This window comes from Lycorma delicatula, chromosome 1, assembly GCF_047948215.1.
Source record: "Lycorma delicatula isolate Av1 chromosome 1, ASM4794821v1, whole genome shotgun sequence".
In the NCBI taxonomy this organism is placed as follows: Eukaryota; Metazoa; Arthropoda; class Insecta; order Hemiptera; family Fulgoridae; genus Lycorma; species Lycorma delicatula.
Window position 1 is genome coordinate 184,184,292 of NC_134455.1, and position 19,116 is coordinate 184,203,407.

Sequence of the window (19,116 nt, forward strand, 5' to 3'; positions counted from 1 at the left end):
CAAGAATTTATAGAAAAGTCTGGTTTACTAGTGGAAGAAAAATTCAGTTTGAAAATGATTAAGAGTGAAACAAAGAAAATGAAATTAACAGAAGGGATAATAGTTAAGTAATTAAACATTAAAAGAGGTGAACCTAATATAATAGAAGTTACATAATTGTTTTGTTTGAAGAGAAATAATTAAGTGGTTGTACAAAATAAAATAAAGTAGAGATCAAAGTCGAAATGGCGCAAGCCAGTAGTTCTTTTATACAGAAAAAACGTCTGTTGTTATCTAATATAGTTCTAAAGATTTAAATGATTTTAAATAGTCTTTTTTGTAGCTTCGTACGGAAAACACCTTAAATATTAGTTAAAACGTTTTTTAATACGATGATAATTTTTTTTTAAATATGCAATCAATCCCGATGTGAACAGACGGAAGAAATGTATGTAAAGATGAATATTCCCCAATCTTATGTGATTAGAATGTTGACAAAGAGCATATATGTGGCTGAGGGAAGAAAACACTAGAAAACCAGTTCACACTTCACTTTCTTTACTAAGCCTAGAATAATGTACTTAATATACTTAGCAAATTTTATTTTGTTTTTGAGAATGACTCAAATTCAACTCTCGGAAGTGGCTCAGACTCTTCAGTCTCTTTAGCCTCTTTTTCGGCCCGACAACGAGCCATGTTGGGGATTAATCTCTTTGCGGTGTGCCGCCGCCTCACTCCTATCATCTCATCCGCCATATCGGACGGTGGAGACAGCATAGAGGAAGCATGCTAGACATATCCATCTTCCGGTGCAAGTCGCTAAATAGCTGTACGTATATTTTCTTGAGCGGCGGCTTCGTCCGCGGAAAAACATTTATTATGCTTTATCCCTTTCTTCTTCAGTCAGCTGATCGTACATAGCACCCATATCAAGCCTCTTTTCTAATTCGCGATATTCTCGCTCCTCTTTTTCTCTAAACTCTTCGGCCGACACCGCCGGTGGCGGTCTTGCTTTCCGGTATATTCCTTTCTTTTTCGCTTTTTCTCACCCTCTTCTGAACTAATTTTGTCGGAAAGCTTAATCAAGGGTTCGGTAAGAGGTTTAAATTCTCGCTGAAACTTCAGGTCAGACTCGAATATTCCTCTTGCCAAACCAGTATGTTTTCTTTTAATACTGTTGCGGATCTCTTCAATCTCCGCGATGATCCACTAGCGGTCCTATAAGGAAGCCATTCTCCTTTCATATGAACTCGATCGTCGTCCTTCTGGGTTTAAGTACGCTAGTTGGCAGGCTTTAGGTAAGCCTGAAAAAGCCTAAAAAAGCGTGTACGCTTGCCTGCAGGCTTTTATAGATTTTTTCTGATGTGTTGATGAAGATTTCAAAATTAAACTTGTATCACCCTTATCGATGTCGCTTTTCTTATCGATAACTAAAAACCCATATTTCATCTGGTCCAATCCTGGCTGCATGTTTCTTTAAACTTTTCAAACGGAATGTCGGGCGTCACATGATCGTAGTATATATACCTTAGGTTTCTATCAGTCAGACGAAAAAATGTAAGAAAATTAGCGTTATCGCAGACCGGCTGTTTAGGAATCTTGCTGTACGTCTGACTCATATAAAACAAGTCGATGTTATTATGTCGGCTCGAGGTGAAATATTTCGTTATGTTGTTTTGATTTTTGTCGAATATCATTATAGAACTCAGATCTGTTTCTTCCAGCGCTAGGATAACACCGTTATCGCTGAAAGGATAGTAGCTTATTCTTTCGACGTCGGTCAGTAATACTTTTAGAAATAAATACTTGGACTGATACATAGATTTAGAAAAAAAACGTGTATGTTGCTTAACCTCAACCCGCCAGGATCAAACAAAAGGTTAAAGACCGCATTAGTCTTGCCCGAATTTGACGTACCCACCTCCAAATATCTGATGTTTTCTGGAAGAAGAGGGCTTGTCTCTTTTTCAAATTGAAGTCGATTATATCGCCTAAAAATCTGTCGAAATTAACTACTGCTAGCTTATGATCCTGCTCTTCAGCTTCCATCTTCGCTAGCAAACATTTCTTACCCTGCAACTTACTTTAAAAGATCTTTCTTTTCTATCCACGAATCATGTTTATTTAACGAACCCCAACCAGTGAACGAACAGAGTATTACCCTTTCTTTTTGTTACTTTTTCCACCAAGTAAACGTTAACGTACTTGGTTTTATTCAGTTCTTCAGCATAGAAAATTTCCTTTACTACTTTCCCCTTCCCATCTTTAAGAACATATGGTATAGGTTGTGTCATTTTAACTTTAAAAACAGTACAAATTCATTCCTCCAATTCGAAAGATACCTTTCGCAAATGTCTTTTTATAATTACTTATTCTTACCTTATCGCTCACAATAAATTTACATTTGGCCGTACGCCGTCTGTTTTTTTGTAAAACTGAAATGTTTCGTGGCACTCGTTGTTCGTTTATATACGAAACGTATTTAGGTTTAGTTTAAAACCAGTGATTATCTATCAAAATATTTATAGATATTTTCATCCAATACACCGTCTACCCACCGATAATTACCCTGTTCTGTAAATTTACGCCATATTCTAGACTTGAGAGTTCTGTTGAATCACTAGACTATCAAAACGTTTTTATCGGAATATGTCGAATAATGATTGATATCATACTTTAAAAGTAAAGTTTTCATTTTCAAATAAACCAATCGCTTCCACCGTCTGTTTGAAAATTTTTCATTTTATATTTTTGAAATATAGGTTCAGGGACATTTACAACTTCATCTGCTTTTTTACTCTTTAACGGGAATGGGGAAAAAAAAACAATTTATAAGCGTGAGAATATATTTTATATCCTCTATTCACCCTAGAGTATTGTATCACCTCTAACAGGTAAGATTGATATAAATCATTTATACCTTTTAGCGTGATAGATCTGTCAGAAAATTTCTACGAGCTGCTTATGAAGCTCTTTTGCGATAGCCAGTTTAACACGTTGTTCTGTTATAAACTGATTTTTTCTAATAATAACTTTTATTTATAAACTGCAGGACGAAATAAGGATAGACTAAACAAATAATTAAAAATTAATTTGTTTATTAGTCGTATTTACAAATAATATACGATATAAAAATTCCATTCCTTCATATGAGTAAGAAAGCATCGCAAAGGAGCTTTCTTACCGATATGAAGAAAAAGGCGAAAGGTATCAAGATGAATATGGTGAAGAGTAATCTTACTTTTTTATGATTATAAACGATGACTGGAAGAACCTGATCTGCAGCATTATAAGAAGATGGAGATTTTTCACAAGAAGAGAAAGCGTGCACGTTGTCTGGCCTGCAGGTTTTTAGGCTTTTTCTGATGAAGAAAAGGCGATCTGGATTTGCAAATGAAGGTAGCACACAATTACATCATCATCATCAGATAACTGCAGCCAATCAGATCAACGCCAACCCCCGGGAGCCAGCGCGAGCACCGCTCGACACGAGTTATGACTTAAAAATAGCAGCGCTCGCAATTTTTCCGTATGACCTTGTCTTTTTTTTAATTTTTTTTCTTTTGGGTTAGGTTAGGGTTTTTTTGGGAGGTGACGTCAGTGAGGATGGAGAGTGACGCCAGAGGAGGGAGTGACATCAGTGGTTGTGAGGGTAACGTCAGTAGCAAGGGTAGGCTGACGTCACTGGTTAACGTCAAGGTTGTCCTAGTGCTGGAAAAATTTCACTACTATTATTATTTCGAATAGTTTAAAAAATCAATATTACAAAAATTAATTTGACTGAAGGGAGGGAAATTATTGCATAAGTTATTAAAGATAGTTGAAGAGTCGAGAACATTTAATAAATTTATAAAATATCTAAAGTTTAGAATGTTTTGTCTATTATTCTTACTACGTAATAATTTGAAAAAATCTAAGAAAGTGATGTTATACGATAAGACTAGACTTTAGTTATTTTTGGTAAAAACAGTATTATGGTATATAACAGTCTAAACCTTTTCTAAATGAATAGTAGTATAGTGTAGTTGATCTCGTGTAGTGTGAATTAAAACGTCAGGTACTTCCGCACAGGGCTAAAGAAATGGGGAATAATGTATAGGACTTTTCCTTTCTATTTTTTTGTAACAGACATGAATATAATAAAGTTTTTGACCAATTTTTTATTACGTTTATAGAAGAAACACCAATAACTTATTCCTTTTAAAAGGGTAAATGTGTTGAAAATTATTTGAGATGCAATGTTTTACAATAACCAAACCAAAAGAATTATTCTAATAATTAAAATTATATTTTGAATTATCTAATTTTTTATTTAATTCAGCTGATTTTCAATCTTGCTGGAATTTTAATTATAATTTAATAATATATTTAAATTAAAAAAAAAGTTAAAAAATAAAAATAAAATAAAGTCGAAATCGAACTGATGTGCCTTCCCCTTTTAAGATGAAAATATTTCATTAGTTAAAATTCTATTTTGTTATAATTCTGGAACCAATGAAAATAAGTACCACTTATTTTCAGTTGAAAAGCTCTTAAAGAAAGTTTATTACTGCAGTTAAGAAAAAGTCTAAAATTCAATTTTTTTTTGGATTTTGGCCCTTTTTGAACACTTTTGGTCCATCGATTGCAATCTAAAGGAAAGGTGCACAACTAGATGTTACATCAATCCTAAATACAAAATTTCAACATCCTACGGCTAAACGTTTTCGAGTTACGCGAGATGTAAACGTACATACGTACGTAGAGACGTCACAACGAAACTAGTCAAAATGGATTCAGGGATGGTCCAAATGGATATTTCCGTTGAAATCTGAAAACCGAAATCTTTCGGTACAATACTCCCTTTACTTCATACAAGAAAGTAAAAGGGAATTTTGAGTATAAATGATAAAAATTACTTATTAAATTACTTAATAGATGAAAAAATAAAATCTTAGGTAATGTTTTTTTTTTTTATTACAGTAGTAAAATATTAATTATATTGCACGCGCAAAAGAAAGGAAATTCTTTATTAGTCAAATGAGTCCTGGTAGAATTATACCTTTACCTCTCTTATCCTATAAATTCTCATTTATTATTGTCATTCGTTTACGAATAAAACTTTAAATTAAGAATATAAAACATAAAGTAATTTAAGTAATTTTATTAAAAAGTTATAAATAAGTTTCTTTGTTTTCAATCATACGCCTACTGTAAGATTAAATTTAGGAATTTTTTTTCTAATCAAAACATTTCACATCAATCTTTTCGAACATCTATAGAAAATGAAAAAATATTTTTTTTCAACTCCGAAAAGTTTTAAATGTTGTTAACTTTTCTTTATACTTATTTTATCAATGCGTCTAATAAAGTAGTTAAGCAATAAATTTAAGTTAAATAAAAAAAAACTTCAAAATTTAGAAACAGTTCATTTACTTTTATTACTTTTTTTTTTATTATTAAGATAAATGCTGATACAGGCTATTAAAAAATTTAATTAACGATTTATTAATGCATTTGACGTTCAAAAATAGTAATATTTATTTATTTATGAGATATGAAATTTGGCCACTTAGACAACAGCACTTAATAAAATACCGGTATTAATATTACATCATTGCTTTTATGGTTTGCAGAAAAAATAAATATATAAATAATACATAGGAACAAAAAGGTTTACTGTCACAAATAACTTAAATAAAATTAAATAATATAATTTCTTAAATATAAGAATCGATTTTCATATAAGCTTTTAATAATTTATTATTTATGAATATAAAAAAAATATTAGGAAATCATCTATTCAGTTATAATTTAATAGTCAACACATAAGTACGAGTATTATATATTCATCATACTTACAATCATTTTAATTAATTTACATACTTTTAAACTATCGATTTACTACTTTATTTGATGTCATTTTCATTATTATAATGAAAAAATAAAGCTAAGTATTTTTCTTATTTTTTTTTTATAAAAAGAGTCAAAATTATTCACTTTTTTTAGACACTGCAGAGTTCAAATTTCTATCCTTTGAATATCGTACCTCGAATTGACGGAAAAGTGTAAAAATGAGTTATTCGCAATAATTTCCAAAATATTACTTTTTACCGAAAAAAATGCACAAAGGACGTTTACCTTCCTGGTATCATAGCTCTAGAGCTGCACTTCAAGAAGGAAAATAGCTGTACTTCAAAAATAGGGTACAGGCTTTTTTGAATTTCTCTAAGTTTCATGACTGAGGGACTCCAAAAATTTAAAAAAACAAGTGGAGGGATTTTGTTCATACGTGCGTACTTATATATTTATGTAGTGTTTTGGTGTATTGAAAGCTTAATGTCTTTTGATTGGGTAAACCATGTTTATGAAATTTGACACAGAGACTCGTTGATATGGGACAATTTTTTGGTAAAAGTTTGGGATCAATTTTCTCAAAACTGTGCTAACATAAGCCTACTTTATATTAAGCCCAATACTTGCGTATATTTTTATCTTACCGTTTGAAAAACATTTTGCCCTTTAACTTCCTCCTTCTCCAAAAATCGAAAAGGTATTTTTTATTTATTGCATTTCTTTTAACTGAATTCTTCTTATGTCTTCCTAAGCACACTAGTTCTTTAACTTTTTCACATAAATATTTTCCATTATGTAAGAATAAATATCGAATGCCAGGAATGTATACAACTTTGTTGTCAGCTATTTTTATTTTGTTATTCAAATTACAACCGTAGACTGACGGGATGACGTCAAATAATAATTACTGCAATGAACGACAAAGAATTTTCTGCCCGTATTTGGCCGAGCTACAACTCTTAAACTTGATGAATGACAGAACTCCGTCACTGATATTCTTAAAAACGTATAACAAAATTTTCTTTACTTACTGTTTGTTTTTCTAACTACTTTCAAAGTACTATTACATTTGGATACCCAGATAATTCACAGGAAGAACCATAATACGTCAATTTTATAATATAAATTAAGACTTAACACTTAAATTTAATTTTAAATTTTGACCAATTAAAAGTGCCTTCATAAGAATGAAGAATATTATTACAAAAGAAACATATATATATATATATATATATATATATATATATATATATATATATATTATATTTTAATTGAATGGTATTTTCGTACCCTCATACCTGAAAAAGTAGAGAAAATTCAATTTCACCTCCCAGTACTACTTATATAAAAAAAAAATATTAAAATACCTTATACTTCGTTATTACAGGATTATCTTTGTACATAACTAACTTACAGATATTAAAATATTTGAAAGCACTATTAAATATTGTGAAAAAAAATGGAGTTAATAATGTTTCCGTTGTAGTTGTTTTGTCCATTAATTTAGTAATTGTGTTATTTATTATCATCAAAGAAACAAAAACAAAGTTTAATAATTAAGTTGGGTGGACAGGTAGACCTATGAACAGCCTCTTACTAATTCTGTTAGAGCAAGGAAAGGATAACTGTTATTCTTAATCCTTAGCAGATGAAAACACACATAGAGATGACATAGTTTTTAAGTAAATGTTACGAAAAGGGTTCTTGTAAATTTAATTACTTAAATGTAACGAATTGTTAATGTGTGCGCGTGTTTTTGACTCAAGCGTAAAATTACGTAGACGTGATAAGTAAATATAATTTTTTATGACCTCCATATTTTTTTTTTCATTAACAAATAAAAATGGAATAAACTGGTCCATATTACGAACTCTTTTGTTTGTATCTAGTTCTCGTGTAACGATAGAAACAGCTGAACCAGTCTTTAATCATATATATTAGATTTTTATTAAATGTTTATCCATAAAATTATAATAAATGTCTATTTCATTTTGATAACTACATACAAATAAAAACTAATTTACAGAAGGTACAACTTTTACAAAGGTACAAAATATGACAATACAGAATAACTTGCTTTTAAAATAATCAGATCAAATTGGAACTAACATTTTAATTGAAGTCAGCCATCTTCCCTGTTTTTCTTTAAATTTTATTACGGAATCACTTTTAATAAGGATATCGCTAACTTTCAAATATTTCAATCAGTAGTAATTAAAATAATCACAGAATTGAAAATTCATAATATATAACAAATTCTTTTTTTCGATATCTGTTTATTGTTTGCAATGAATAAACCTTTTTCGCTTAATATCAGAGTTCAATCGGTTGTTATATATTGAAAGTACTACATTACTCTACATTTTGTCTCTGCTTTTGAAAGTTATTAACAGCATTTAATAACTTTCATTCGTGCATAAAATGGATAATCGGGGTCTGCTCGACAAAAAAGAAAGAGTGTGTGCATTCCTTCAACAATACGGAATTCTAAAATCTAATGATTGACTAATTAAATCTATAAAACTGTATTTATAGTTAGATTACTATTAATAAAGAAATTAATCTTTTTTTTTAATGAAGAGTCACGTATTGTTTCAACATTAAAATAGCAGAATAAACTGAACAAGCGCGCATTCCACATCCCAATTCAAACACTACTAAAATGGTTGCATACATTATTGCCCGATAATACTGCCGAAAACTGTCATTTTAATCAGCAATTTGTGTGAGTCATATCTATATGGTCTATCTGTGAAACACGCCCAAACCAAATACTTGTACAGTTATTAAATTAGACTTCAGATAAATACAAGTTACTTAAAAAAAAAACTGCAGATTTTTTTGAGAAAAAATGTATGCTTCCTATTTTATTACAGAATTTATTCTAAATGGTATGTTAAGGAAATGAATGCATATTTCAGATCAATTATGAATTTTAAAATAAATCCATTAGTTTTGTTTTGTTTTGTTTTTTTTTTCATTTTAACAGAAGTTTTAATATTTCTCAACCAAAACGTTTTTCTTTGCTTGATGTAAGCTTAGACCTACTAAAAGAGTTTAAGGAAAATTATTATATAAAAATGTACATTATTCAACATCAATCAAAATTATGATTTTTATTAGGATCTTTTTCGGAAGTACGTAACTCTACATCAAGACATATTGTTATTATATTCTACTACTGGAAGTTTCTGGGTTTGATTCCCAAAACATTTTGGAATTTTATATTTTTCGATATAAGTTAATGTCTTATAATTAGGCCTGCAATTGTTAAATATCAAGTAATATTGAAAAATAAATGTTTATAAAAAAAGTATTGACTAATTTTAGCTGAAATTAAAAAATACATTTTAAATTATTCTTTAGTTAAAAGATAATATTTAAGCACAAAAATTATTCATTACCCATATCATTTATATAATCACTAAAAATTTACTTTTTAATATTGTACAAAATACATCCTGCAGCTGGTTAATAGATTATTTTTAAATAAATAATCGGCAATAAATTTTTACTCAAACTTTAAAAAAGGTTTAGAAACTATTTTTATTAATTTTGTATATATTTAAAAAAATCAACTTTTTTTCTTTTAACACTTTTAAGACTGAATAATCAAAAAGTGTTTAACGGAATTGTTTATGGTTAAAGTTTACATGCTAATGTAGAATTTTACTTTATTTGTTTGTTTTAGTTCTATAAATGTTATACATTAGAGTTTTAAAACATAATTATATACCAGCAGCCCCTTCGAGTCTTCCCTTGCACTATATGACTACTTGCGTTTGAATTCGCGGTCAGGGGATGTTTAGCCGGGAAAAATTAGTCTAGCCAGAGGGTTTTGCCTCCTGTATTCATTAAACTCATTCTCGTGATAATGATAACGATAAATAAATATTAAAGTCTCTTTTAATTCTTAAAAACTATCCGTCTATTGTAATATCTTCAGGGAAACAATTTGGTCAGTACAGGACCCATTAACTGTTTTTTTTTTTTTTTTTTTTTCTCTTGCTGCTTCGCTCGCGAAATATATAACCAGAATTACAAATATTAATTATTCTCACATATTTACCAAATCACATAGAGTGATTCAATAGCGATAGCATAAAACTGAAAAAATGTAAAAAACAATTTAGTTTTTTACCCTTTAAAATATTAAAATTCAAAAAACCCGAAAATGGTTTTTAGATATTTATCTGAAGAGTAATTACAAGCCCAAATCGAATGAATATCTCGTTTAGTATAGTCGGAAATGCGGAAAATTTTCAATCAATTTTTTTGAAATTTTCTTACTTTTCTTCACCCCTTTCAAGGTCGAATTTCAAAAAATCTAGAAATTAGTTTTTAGATATTTACATGATTACATACACCAAAAATCAAGTTCGTATCTTCATTTGTTAATGCGAAATTTAAAAAAAATAGCACGCTTTCAAAAAAAAAACCTAAAATCCATTTTAACCCTTTAAACTCGGAATTTCAAAAATCTAGAAAAGTTTTAAGACAAATGAAGATTACACACGACAAAAATCAAATTTATGCCTTCATTTGTTACCAAGTAATTAAAAAAATAAAAAATTAATAATATTATTATTAATAAATAATTAGAAAAATAAATAAATTTCATTGTTACTCCATTTTAACCCTTTAATTTCCATATTTCAAAAATCCTTTCTTTACATGCACTTTACACAGTAAGAAAAACGTGTATACAGAATTTCATCAATTTATCTTCAGTACTTTTTACTGGCGTTGATTATGAATCACTCACGTCACGTTCTTTGATATTAAAATAAATTTTCATTCGATAAAAGCTTCCTTACTATTACCATTTATCATCATACAAATAACAATATCACTAGTGTACCCGTGTATATGACGTTTGTAGCCAACACTGTAGTATTATTTTTATTAATATTATTGTAGTAAATTAAAATTAATATTTCTATTGTAACTAGTTTGCGATTTTCAATTTATAATTAAAACAACAAAATGTTCAATTAAGAAAATTGCAATATTTATGTATAAATCATTGCAGTAAAGACAATCTACAAAACAAAATGTTGTTCCCTTTTTTTATATTATCTAAATCTTATCAAACTCAATTTTTTGTCAAATTGAGTTATAATCAGATGTTTCAACAAGTCTATGACATATGAATATGACATATGACAACAAGAATATGCACATATGTAATAATGCCTATTAAATTACATACATTTTCAAAAGTACATACAACATTAATAAATCAATATATTTAAATTAAAAAGAAAAGTTAAAAAAATATATAAAGTCGAATTCCGACAATGTGCCTTCCCCGTGTAAGATCCAAATATTTCATTAATTAAAATTTTATTTGGCTATAACTCTGTAACCAATGAAAAGAAGTATCACTTATGGTATATCGATGAAAAGCTCTCAATGAGGGCTTATTACTGCAGTTAAGAAAAAGTTCAAAATCCAATTTTTTTGGATTTTGGGATTTTTTAGACCCTTTTGATTCAGTTGATTGCAATCAAAAAGGGAGGTGCACAACTAGCTATTACAACAGTCCTAAATACAAAATTTAAACATCCTACGGCTAATCGTTTTTGAGTTATGGGAGATATATACTTTTTTTTTTTTTTTTTTGTTTTTTTTTGTCTTCAGTCATTTGACTGGTTTGATGCAGCTCTCCAAGATTCCCTATCTAGTGCTAGTCGTTTCATTTCAGTATACCCTCTACATCCTACATCCCCAACAATTTGTTTTACATACTCCAAACGTGGCCTGCCCACACAATTTTTCCCTTCTACCTGTCCTTCCAATATTAAAGCGACTATTCCAGGATGCCTTAATATGTGGCCTAAAAGTCACATGTCTCTTCTTTTAACTATATTTTCTCCAAATGCTTCTTTCTTCATCTATTTGCCGCAATACCTCTTCATTTGTCACTTTATCCACCCATCTGATTTTTAACATTCTCCTATAGCACCACATTTCAAAAGCTTCTAATCTTTTCTTCTCAGATACTCCGATTGTCCAAGTTTCACTTCCATATAAAGCGACACTCCAAACATACACTTTCAAAAATCTTTTCCTGACATTTAAATTCATTTTTGATGTAAACAAATTATATTTCTTACTGAAGGCTCGTTTAGCTTGTGCTATTCGGCATTTTATATCGCTCCTGCTTCGTCCATCTTTAGTAATTTTACTTCCCAAATAACAAAATTCTTCTACCTCCATAATCTTTTCTCCTCCTATTTTCACATTCAGTGTCCATCTTTGTTATTTCTACTACATTTCATTACTTTTGTTTTGTTCTTGTTTATTTTCATGCGATAGTTCATGCGATATATACGTACATACACATATGCATACCAACGTACAGTCGTGACGCCGAAACTAGTCAAAATAAATATTTCCGTTAAAATCTGAAAACTAAATTTTTCGCGATCACAATACTTTCTTTACGTCTTACAAGGAAGTAAAAATGAGCAGTTGCGAAACGCGATTGCAGTGAGGAAGTTAAGAGAAGAAACGTATCACACTGAAAAAGAACGTTTAAGAAATATTTACAGAATATTTGTGCTAGGTATGTATTACTTGACCGGCGTAGCTGGGAAAGTGTATGTTTGTGTGTGGATGTGTGTGTGTGTTTGTGTGTGTGTGTGTGTGTGTGTGTGTGTGTGTGAGATCATATTTTGTTTGTAATTTAATTTTTGGATGATTTTATTGACAACACACTTGTCTGTGAGAAAACATTTGTAAATGCAGATGTTTTGTTATGTATATAAATCAATTATAATGCTCAAGAGTTCTAACAAAAGATTAATCTATGAATTGAATGAGCCAATCTGTTGGCCTCTGGTAAGGCCTACCTTACCTACCCAACCATTATTCATGCACCAATTAAAATTTATTATTTGGTTAAAAATTAATAGGTCATGATTATGTTTCATAGATAGAGTAAAGACATTCATTGAATGATTAACACTTATTCCAAGGAATACATCATATTAAATATTCAATTGTCTTTATGCATCTGAATAGAATAAATAATTATAAGAACCATAGTTTTCATCACAGTAGCATATGCAAGATATATTTTAAATCAAAGGAAGAAGAAAAATTTACAGAAAAGAACTCTGAAAATAATTTTTTCCGTATAATTTTAGGAATAACAGTCAAAAATTAAATCCTGCGAAATATTAGACGACGAAAGTGATGTATTGGTAAATCTTCTCTGTTAATCTGAAAAGTGCATTTGAATTTGGATAATTTGCAGCATCCCAAAAAGTTAGTTGTGTAGATGTGTGTGATTAACTAAGAGGAGAAAATTTTTGTAAATGTAAACAGTATACGTTAGATAACTAAATCATTTAGTTTACCATTGCTGACCTCTACGGCGAAGTGGTAAAGCATCTCTATCTTTATTCTGAAGATAAATAAATAAAAAAATAAATAAAGACAAAAAAATAAATCAAAATTGGTAGTTTAGATATCTGCAAATAAGCAGGAAAGAAATTGCATTTAAAATATATTGAATGGAATTTTAAATTTTAAATACAAGATATATTTGTTTGAGTCAATTGTAGAAAAAAATGAAAGGGTCTACGTATTTTTACTTCCTTCACTCCCTAACTTAAATAAAATTTATTAGTGTGAATTAAAAAAAAAAAATTATATCGTAATCCCATGCACTAATTTTGTGTGGTTGAATCCCATTCAACCAAATTAAAAACTTTCAAACCCAACATGAGTCAAACAACTTCCGATCATACTATTTCTTTATCCGATTTTCATAAAAATTTAATTACTCCAATGTCTGATATATATTCGTATATATCAAATTTCATGTTTATATACGTTCACCATTTCCAGATATATTAGACAAGATATATGTCAACATACGCACGTGCTCGTGCACTCACTCACACACTTTTATCCATACAGAATTATGCGTAAGTTTTATGTTTAATTTTTGGATCCAGAAGAACGAAAAATCAAGGCATACATAAAAACCGGATTCCCATAATTCCAATTTTGACCCGTTACAATACTTTCCCTTTTATGAATAGTCCGTTCTTTAATAGCCAGTAATTGTTTATTTTGGTGTCTGCGCACGCGTGTGTGTGTTTAGTATATATATTTATGTATGTATATGCATACAGAAAAAACGTAACATTAAGGTTACATCTATGTTCTATTTTCTGTGGGTCTTGTTTAGTTTGTTATTCCCTTTTATTTGCTTGTAATTTAGTATAAATTGAAATTGATTGGAACTCCCAAATCTACCATTCAGTCTTAAATGGTTACTAGCATTAATATCCATTTCAGTAGATTCTGATGATTAGATTCATGTACATCTAATCGAAATCAATATATGGAAAAAGGAAGAATATTATTAATAAAAGGAAATTTATAAAACCTAAAGGAAATTGCACAAAAAGAGTAGAATGAAAAATATTCGATAATCAAGACTAATAAATTTTATTTAAGTTAGGGATTGAAGGAAGTAAAAATACGTAGACTCTTTTATCTTTTTCTACAACTGACTCACACAAATATATCATATATTTAAAATTCCATTCAATATATTTTAAATGCAATTTCTTTCCTGCTTATTTCCAGATATCTAACCTACCAATTTTGATTTAGTTTTTTGTTAAAATGAATGCTCCTGATTCGTACGTAAGTAAAAAAGTTTTAAAAGATCACTAACTTAATTGTAACCTTACCTACAATATATCTGTAAAAAATTTGATCCGGGAGGGAAAGGTCCCTGCAGACAAAAAAATGATATAGTTAATCCATTTTTCCGGATTAAATCAACTTTTAATCAAATAAAAATAAATTTACTAATTTTTTAATGAAATTTCTTACATTCACTACTTCGGAACTATAATATAACAGATTTGGCTAGAGGTTATTAACGTTTACGTTAAAATAAAATAAAAATAAAAGTTTTACGTGACTATTTAAATCCTGATATTGAGAGGTAAAGATTGAGTTAAGTTAATATTTTGAAAATTTAACGCAATTATTTTAATAAATACAATATGGAAACATTTATAGCAACGTAAACGACGTAGTCTATATTGTGAAATAATATGTGCTGCGAAATTATATAGTGGTAATCAAATGAACTAGTTTCAAATTGCATATTTTTTCAAACCCCTTATTTCATACTAATTAACTGAAAAATTGTATTCTATTATTTTATCTAATTACTTTTATTATTTTATTGTTATTGTTATTATTATTGTTGTTTTATTGTTATATTAGCAACTGTTATCACATTCTTGTATAAGAGCGCAAAAAAAAATGTTTGTAAATGAAATTTTTCACAATCTATGTTTAAGAAAATAGATTGAGAAAAGTTTCATTTTCAAATATTTTTAGCAACTATAATATAAAAAATTTGGCTAGAGGTTCTTAACTTTTGTGTTAAAATTAAATAAAAATAAAAGTTTTACGTAAATATTTAAATCCTGATATTAGAGACATAAGATCTCATACTGAGAGATAAGTATAATTCCGTTTAAACATATTTTGGCTATCTAGAGGCCATGTAAGTGTACAATTAATACTTACATTGCAATTGTGTTATACATTTTTATCTAGTGAGTATAGGTTTGCTAATTAAATAATTATTGGTTATTTTTAATACAGTCAACTATACGAAGCTAATATCTTCCTCACACACTTGCACATACTTTAAAAAAAGCATTTTCCAGGATTATTTTTGAGATTTCTTCGAAGGACGTTTTGTAATAAATTTTTATATTATAGCCAATGTAAACAGCAGCTGGTCAATGACGGTAGTTGCTTATGTAAATGTAAAATTAGCTTATTTGTCACTTCATTTTCAAATCAAAAGCACATCACCATAAAATTCGACTTAGATTCATTAAAAACTAATTAGTAATTACCGATTTCTATTCATAGTGATAACGAATTACACCATAATGACTTCTAAAAACGAACGTAAAATAATAAAATAAGGAGAAATAAATAATAAAATCATAAAATTTGCACTGCATCAATAAAACTTACAATAGAACTAAAAGTCAAGTCAAGTCAAGTCATTAACGACATTAAGTCAAGTCAGTAACGACATAGTACGAGTCAAATGTTTTCTATTTTTCGCTTGAACGGCTTTCCTTCTCAAACACTACCCAAAACTAGTGTAATTATTTTTAGAAAATTCATCTACTTTTATGAATGAACTAGGCTAACTGTTCACTAGTAGTTAACAAACAGACCTCCTTGACATCCTGAGGAGCCGAGACTTTCTCACAGGGGCGCCACGAAAAATTATATAATTTTCATAATTTTGTTTCGATTTGCAATTCACTATCGTAGGACGTGACATCTAGCGGAAATAACATAGCACATATAGTTACTACTTGCAAAAGCCTTTGTTAACGATTACTGGATGATGTGACATTAGTCACTCCATTGTTTTAGTAGTTTTTTAATTCTCGAGTAGTTTGTGTTCGTATGTAAATAAATGTCGGTTCGGAGATTGTATAAACTGAATATTGTTGTGATGAACTCATGGGAAGTTTTTTAATTTTTTTATAAAATGGATCGGTTTTAATTAACATCCGTAAGCGTTGTGAGAGTAAAAACGAAGAAGGCGCATCGTTAACCAGTAGAAAGTTTGTGAAGAAGCGCAAAAATCAAACAGAAATATGATTACATCTACTTGAACTTTGGTTTTACGTCGACAAAGTCAACGGTTAAGAGAGACCATAACATATTCTGTGTATGAAAATTTTGGCATCAGAGTGCATGATACCAAGCAAGTTGAAACCACTTACTCCAGTACGGTTAGTAAATTTTGTGCTGTTTTAGCAGATTGCTAAAAGAATTAAATCAACAAAAGGATAGTTTTTATAAGCAGGTATCAATACCAAGCAATAATTCTTTGTTACCATCTTACTGGGTAGCACAAAAGTTTGGAAATGTAAGAAGCCCCACACAACCACATAACTCATTCTGCTTGCTATTTTAGGTAAAGTGAACATTATGATTGATGAGTTTGCTGAGAAACTACCTTGAAAAGCGGCTTTATCCAAAAACACTATTAGCCACATATTACAGCTCATAGCGGAGGACCTCAATTATCAAATAAATTAAACATTAAAAAGAAAATAATTTCGCTTGCAACTGGATGACGCCAAAAATGATAATAATGAAGCTAACTTAATTTTCTATGTACGTTTTATGGATGACAATAACAACAACATTGCACAAGACCTTATCTTATGTAGAAGTATCACTGCTAGTGCAAAAGCTCAACACTTGTTGGAGATCCTTGATACTTTTATATCCAAAACCAACTTGGAGTGAACTAAGTGCGCGCATTGGTGGCTGTACTGATAGTGGTCGTTCAGTGTGGAGATTGTTATGGAAGATTGCAGGCTTTTATTCAAAACAAAGCCCCTGAAGCTCTATGGACCCGCTTAGTTATTCACACGGAAGCACTCACGTCAAAATATCTGAATCCTACGTTGAACCAGGTCTTAGAATATGAGATGAATGTAGCAAAAGTTATAAAAACTCGGCCGTTAAAAACAAGGTTTCTTTAAAAGCTGTGTGAGGTTGCGGATTCTAACACAAGAATGAAGCTATGGAGAAAAATGGATGAGGACAGTGGCAAGAAATACTTCCTCTCCTTGTGCAACAAATTTTGATCTCCAGTGGAATTGATTTGTCTAGAGAAATTTTAATTCTGTGAAATTCTTTTGCCTTAGAACTTGAAAATATTTGGTTTTTAGATGATTATATCAAAAAATTTCTATGAATTTATAATTCATTCTATGCCACTGCTCCATCAGAATTTACTGCTGCAGAAGAAGAGATTTTAATAAAGTTGTCTTCTGAGACTAAGTTGAAAACAAAATTTATCAGCATAGAATTAGCTAAATGTTGGATATCAGTAAAAGAAAAATATTCATCCTAAGGGGTAATCCTCAGAGAATTTAATTCCATTTGCGACTTCTTATCTTTGCGAAGATGATGTTTTGGCAATTGCTGTGACGAAATCTAAGTACAGCGTGAAAATCAATGAAGAAAAAGATATGAGGGGCTATATCCCGTTTAATTTCTCGATTTGAGAAAATGTGCGGCAATTAGCAGGCCCAATCTCCCAATAATTACTATAATTAGTTGAATTTATTCGGTTACATTTTTTATGATCGAAATTGCGCTTTATTTTCCCATACCACGGTTATTACCTAACCCTAGTAAAAAGGTGTTGGCTATTTCACTAAATGCATTCGTTAGAATTTGACATAAGAGGCCTTTGGAAAATTTAATTTAGCAAGGTTGCCGAGTAAAAAAATGTCTGTGAACGACTGGCGTTTACAATTCGTATGCTAATTGCTTAGAACTTTAAGTTGTAACCGGTCAAGGGAGTACTCCCTCAACACATCGATTTAACGGCTTATAATATATCTTTAACTTTTTCAGAAAAGTCAACCTGCACACGAGTTGCCATTGATGTAGCAGAAAATAACCACAGAGACAGCTCCCGGAAAAAGTTGGTCTATATTTGTCAAAACCAATATTTATTACTGGTTACGGCAAATATTATATTTTTTTTTTATTTGTGATTTATTTATTTATTGTTTTGTTACAGGTTGTTCGAATGTTAATAATAGTAGTGAGTATATTTGCCTTATGTTGGCTCCCATACCACGGCTATTTTATTTACGCATACCACAATAACTCCGTTGCGGCTAGCACATATGTTCAGCATATTTACTTGGCTTTCTACTGGCTTGCAATGTCAAATGCCATGGTCAATCCAGTCATATATTATTGGATGAATAACAAGTAAGTAAACGATCGATATATATTATTTTTTTTGTTATTAAAACATGTCAGTGTCACTATGTTGTAACATCTTAATTTTTCATCTGAAAATTCAAAAATCCTACAGCATAAAAAAACTGAAATGTAATATGCTGTGTAAACTGATACACATATGTGGAGAATCAAATTAAAAAATAAAAAAACTATATTTTATCTCCTCGTTTAAATCATAACGTTCTCAAAACTGTACGTTCATGTAGCTACTAAAAGTTGTAATACCAAAACTCATATTTAAATACCACTGTCTGGATGAATCTCATAGCAAATATTGCTGAATAGTAAATAATTACGTAAAAAAGTATGAGAAATTTTCTACCTTTTTTTCTCACAAATCGTGTATTTACAGTCAATTCCGATTAAGAAACCACAAATAAATTGCATTACTAAAAGCACTGGAGGAGGGTTTTGTTTTGAGGGGCTCCTTTCAGTAAACAGCCT

General features: G+C 29.8%; 1 protein-coding gene across 1 annotated transcript in view; it reads left to right on the top strand.

The window, feature by feature from the left end:
* The window catches only part of TkR86C (Tachykinin-like receptor at 86C), a 439,993-nt gene extending 421,350 nt beyond the window's left edge, over positions 1 to 18,643 (top strand). Inside the window, exon 6 of the mRNA XM_075354794.1 lies at positions 18,443 to 18,643. Within this exon, the coding sequence (XP_075210909.1) occupies positions 18,443 to 18,643 (201 nt within the window). The remainder of the gene's footprint in view (positions 1 to 18,442) is intronic.
* The last annotated feature ends 473 nt before the right edge of the window (positions 18,644 to 19,116 follow it).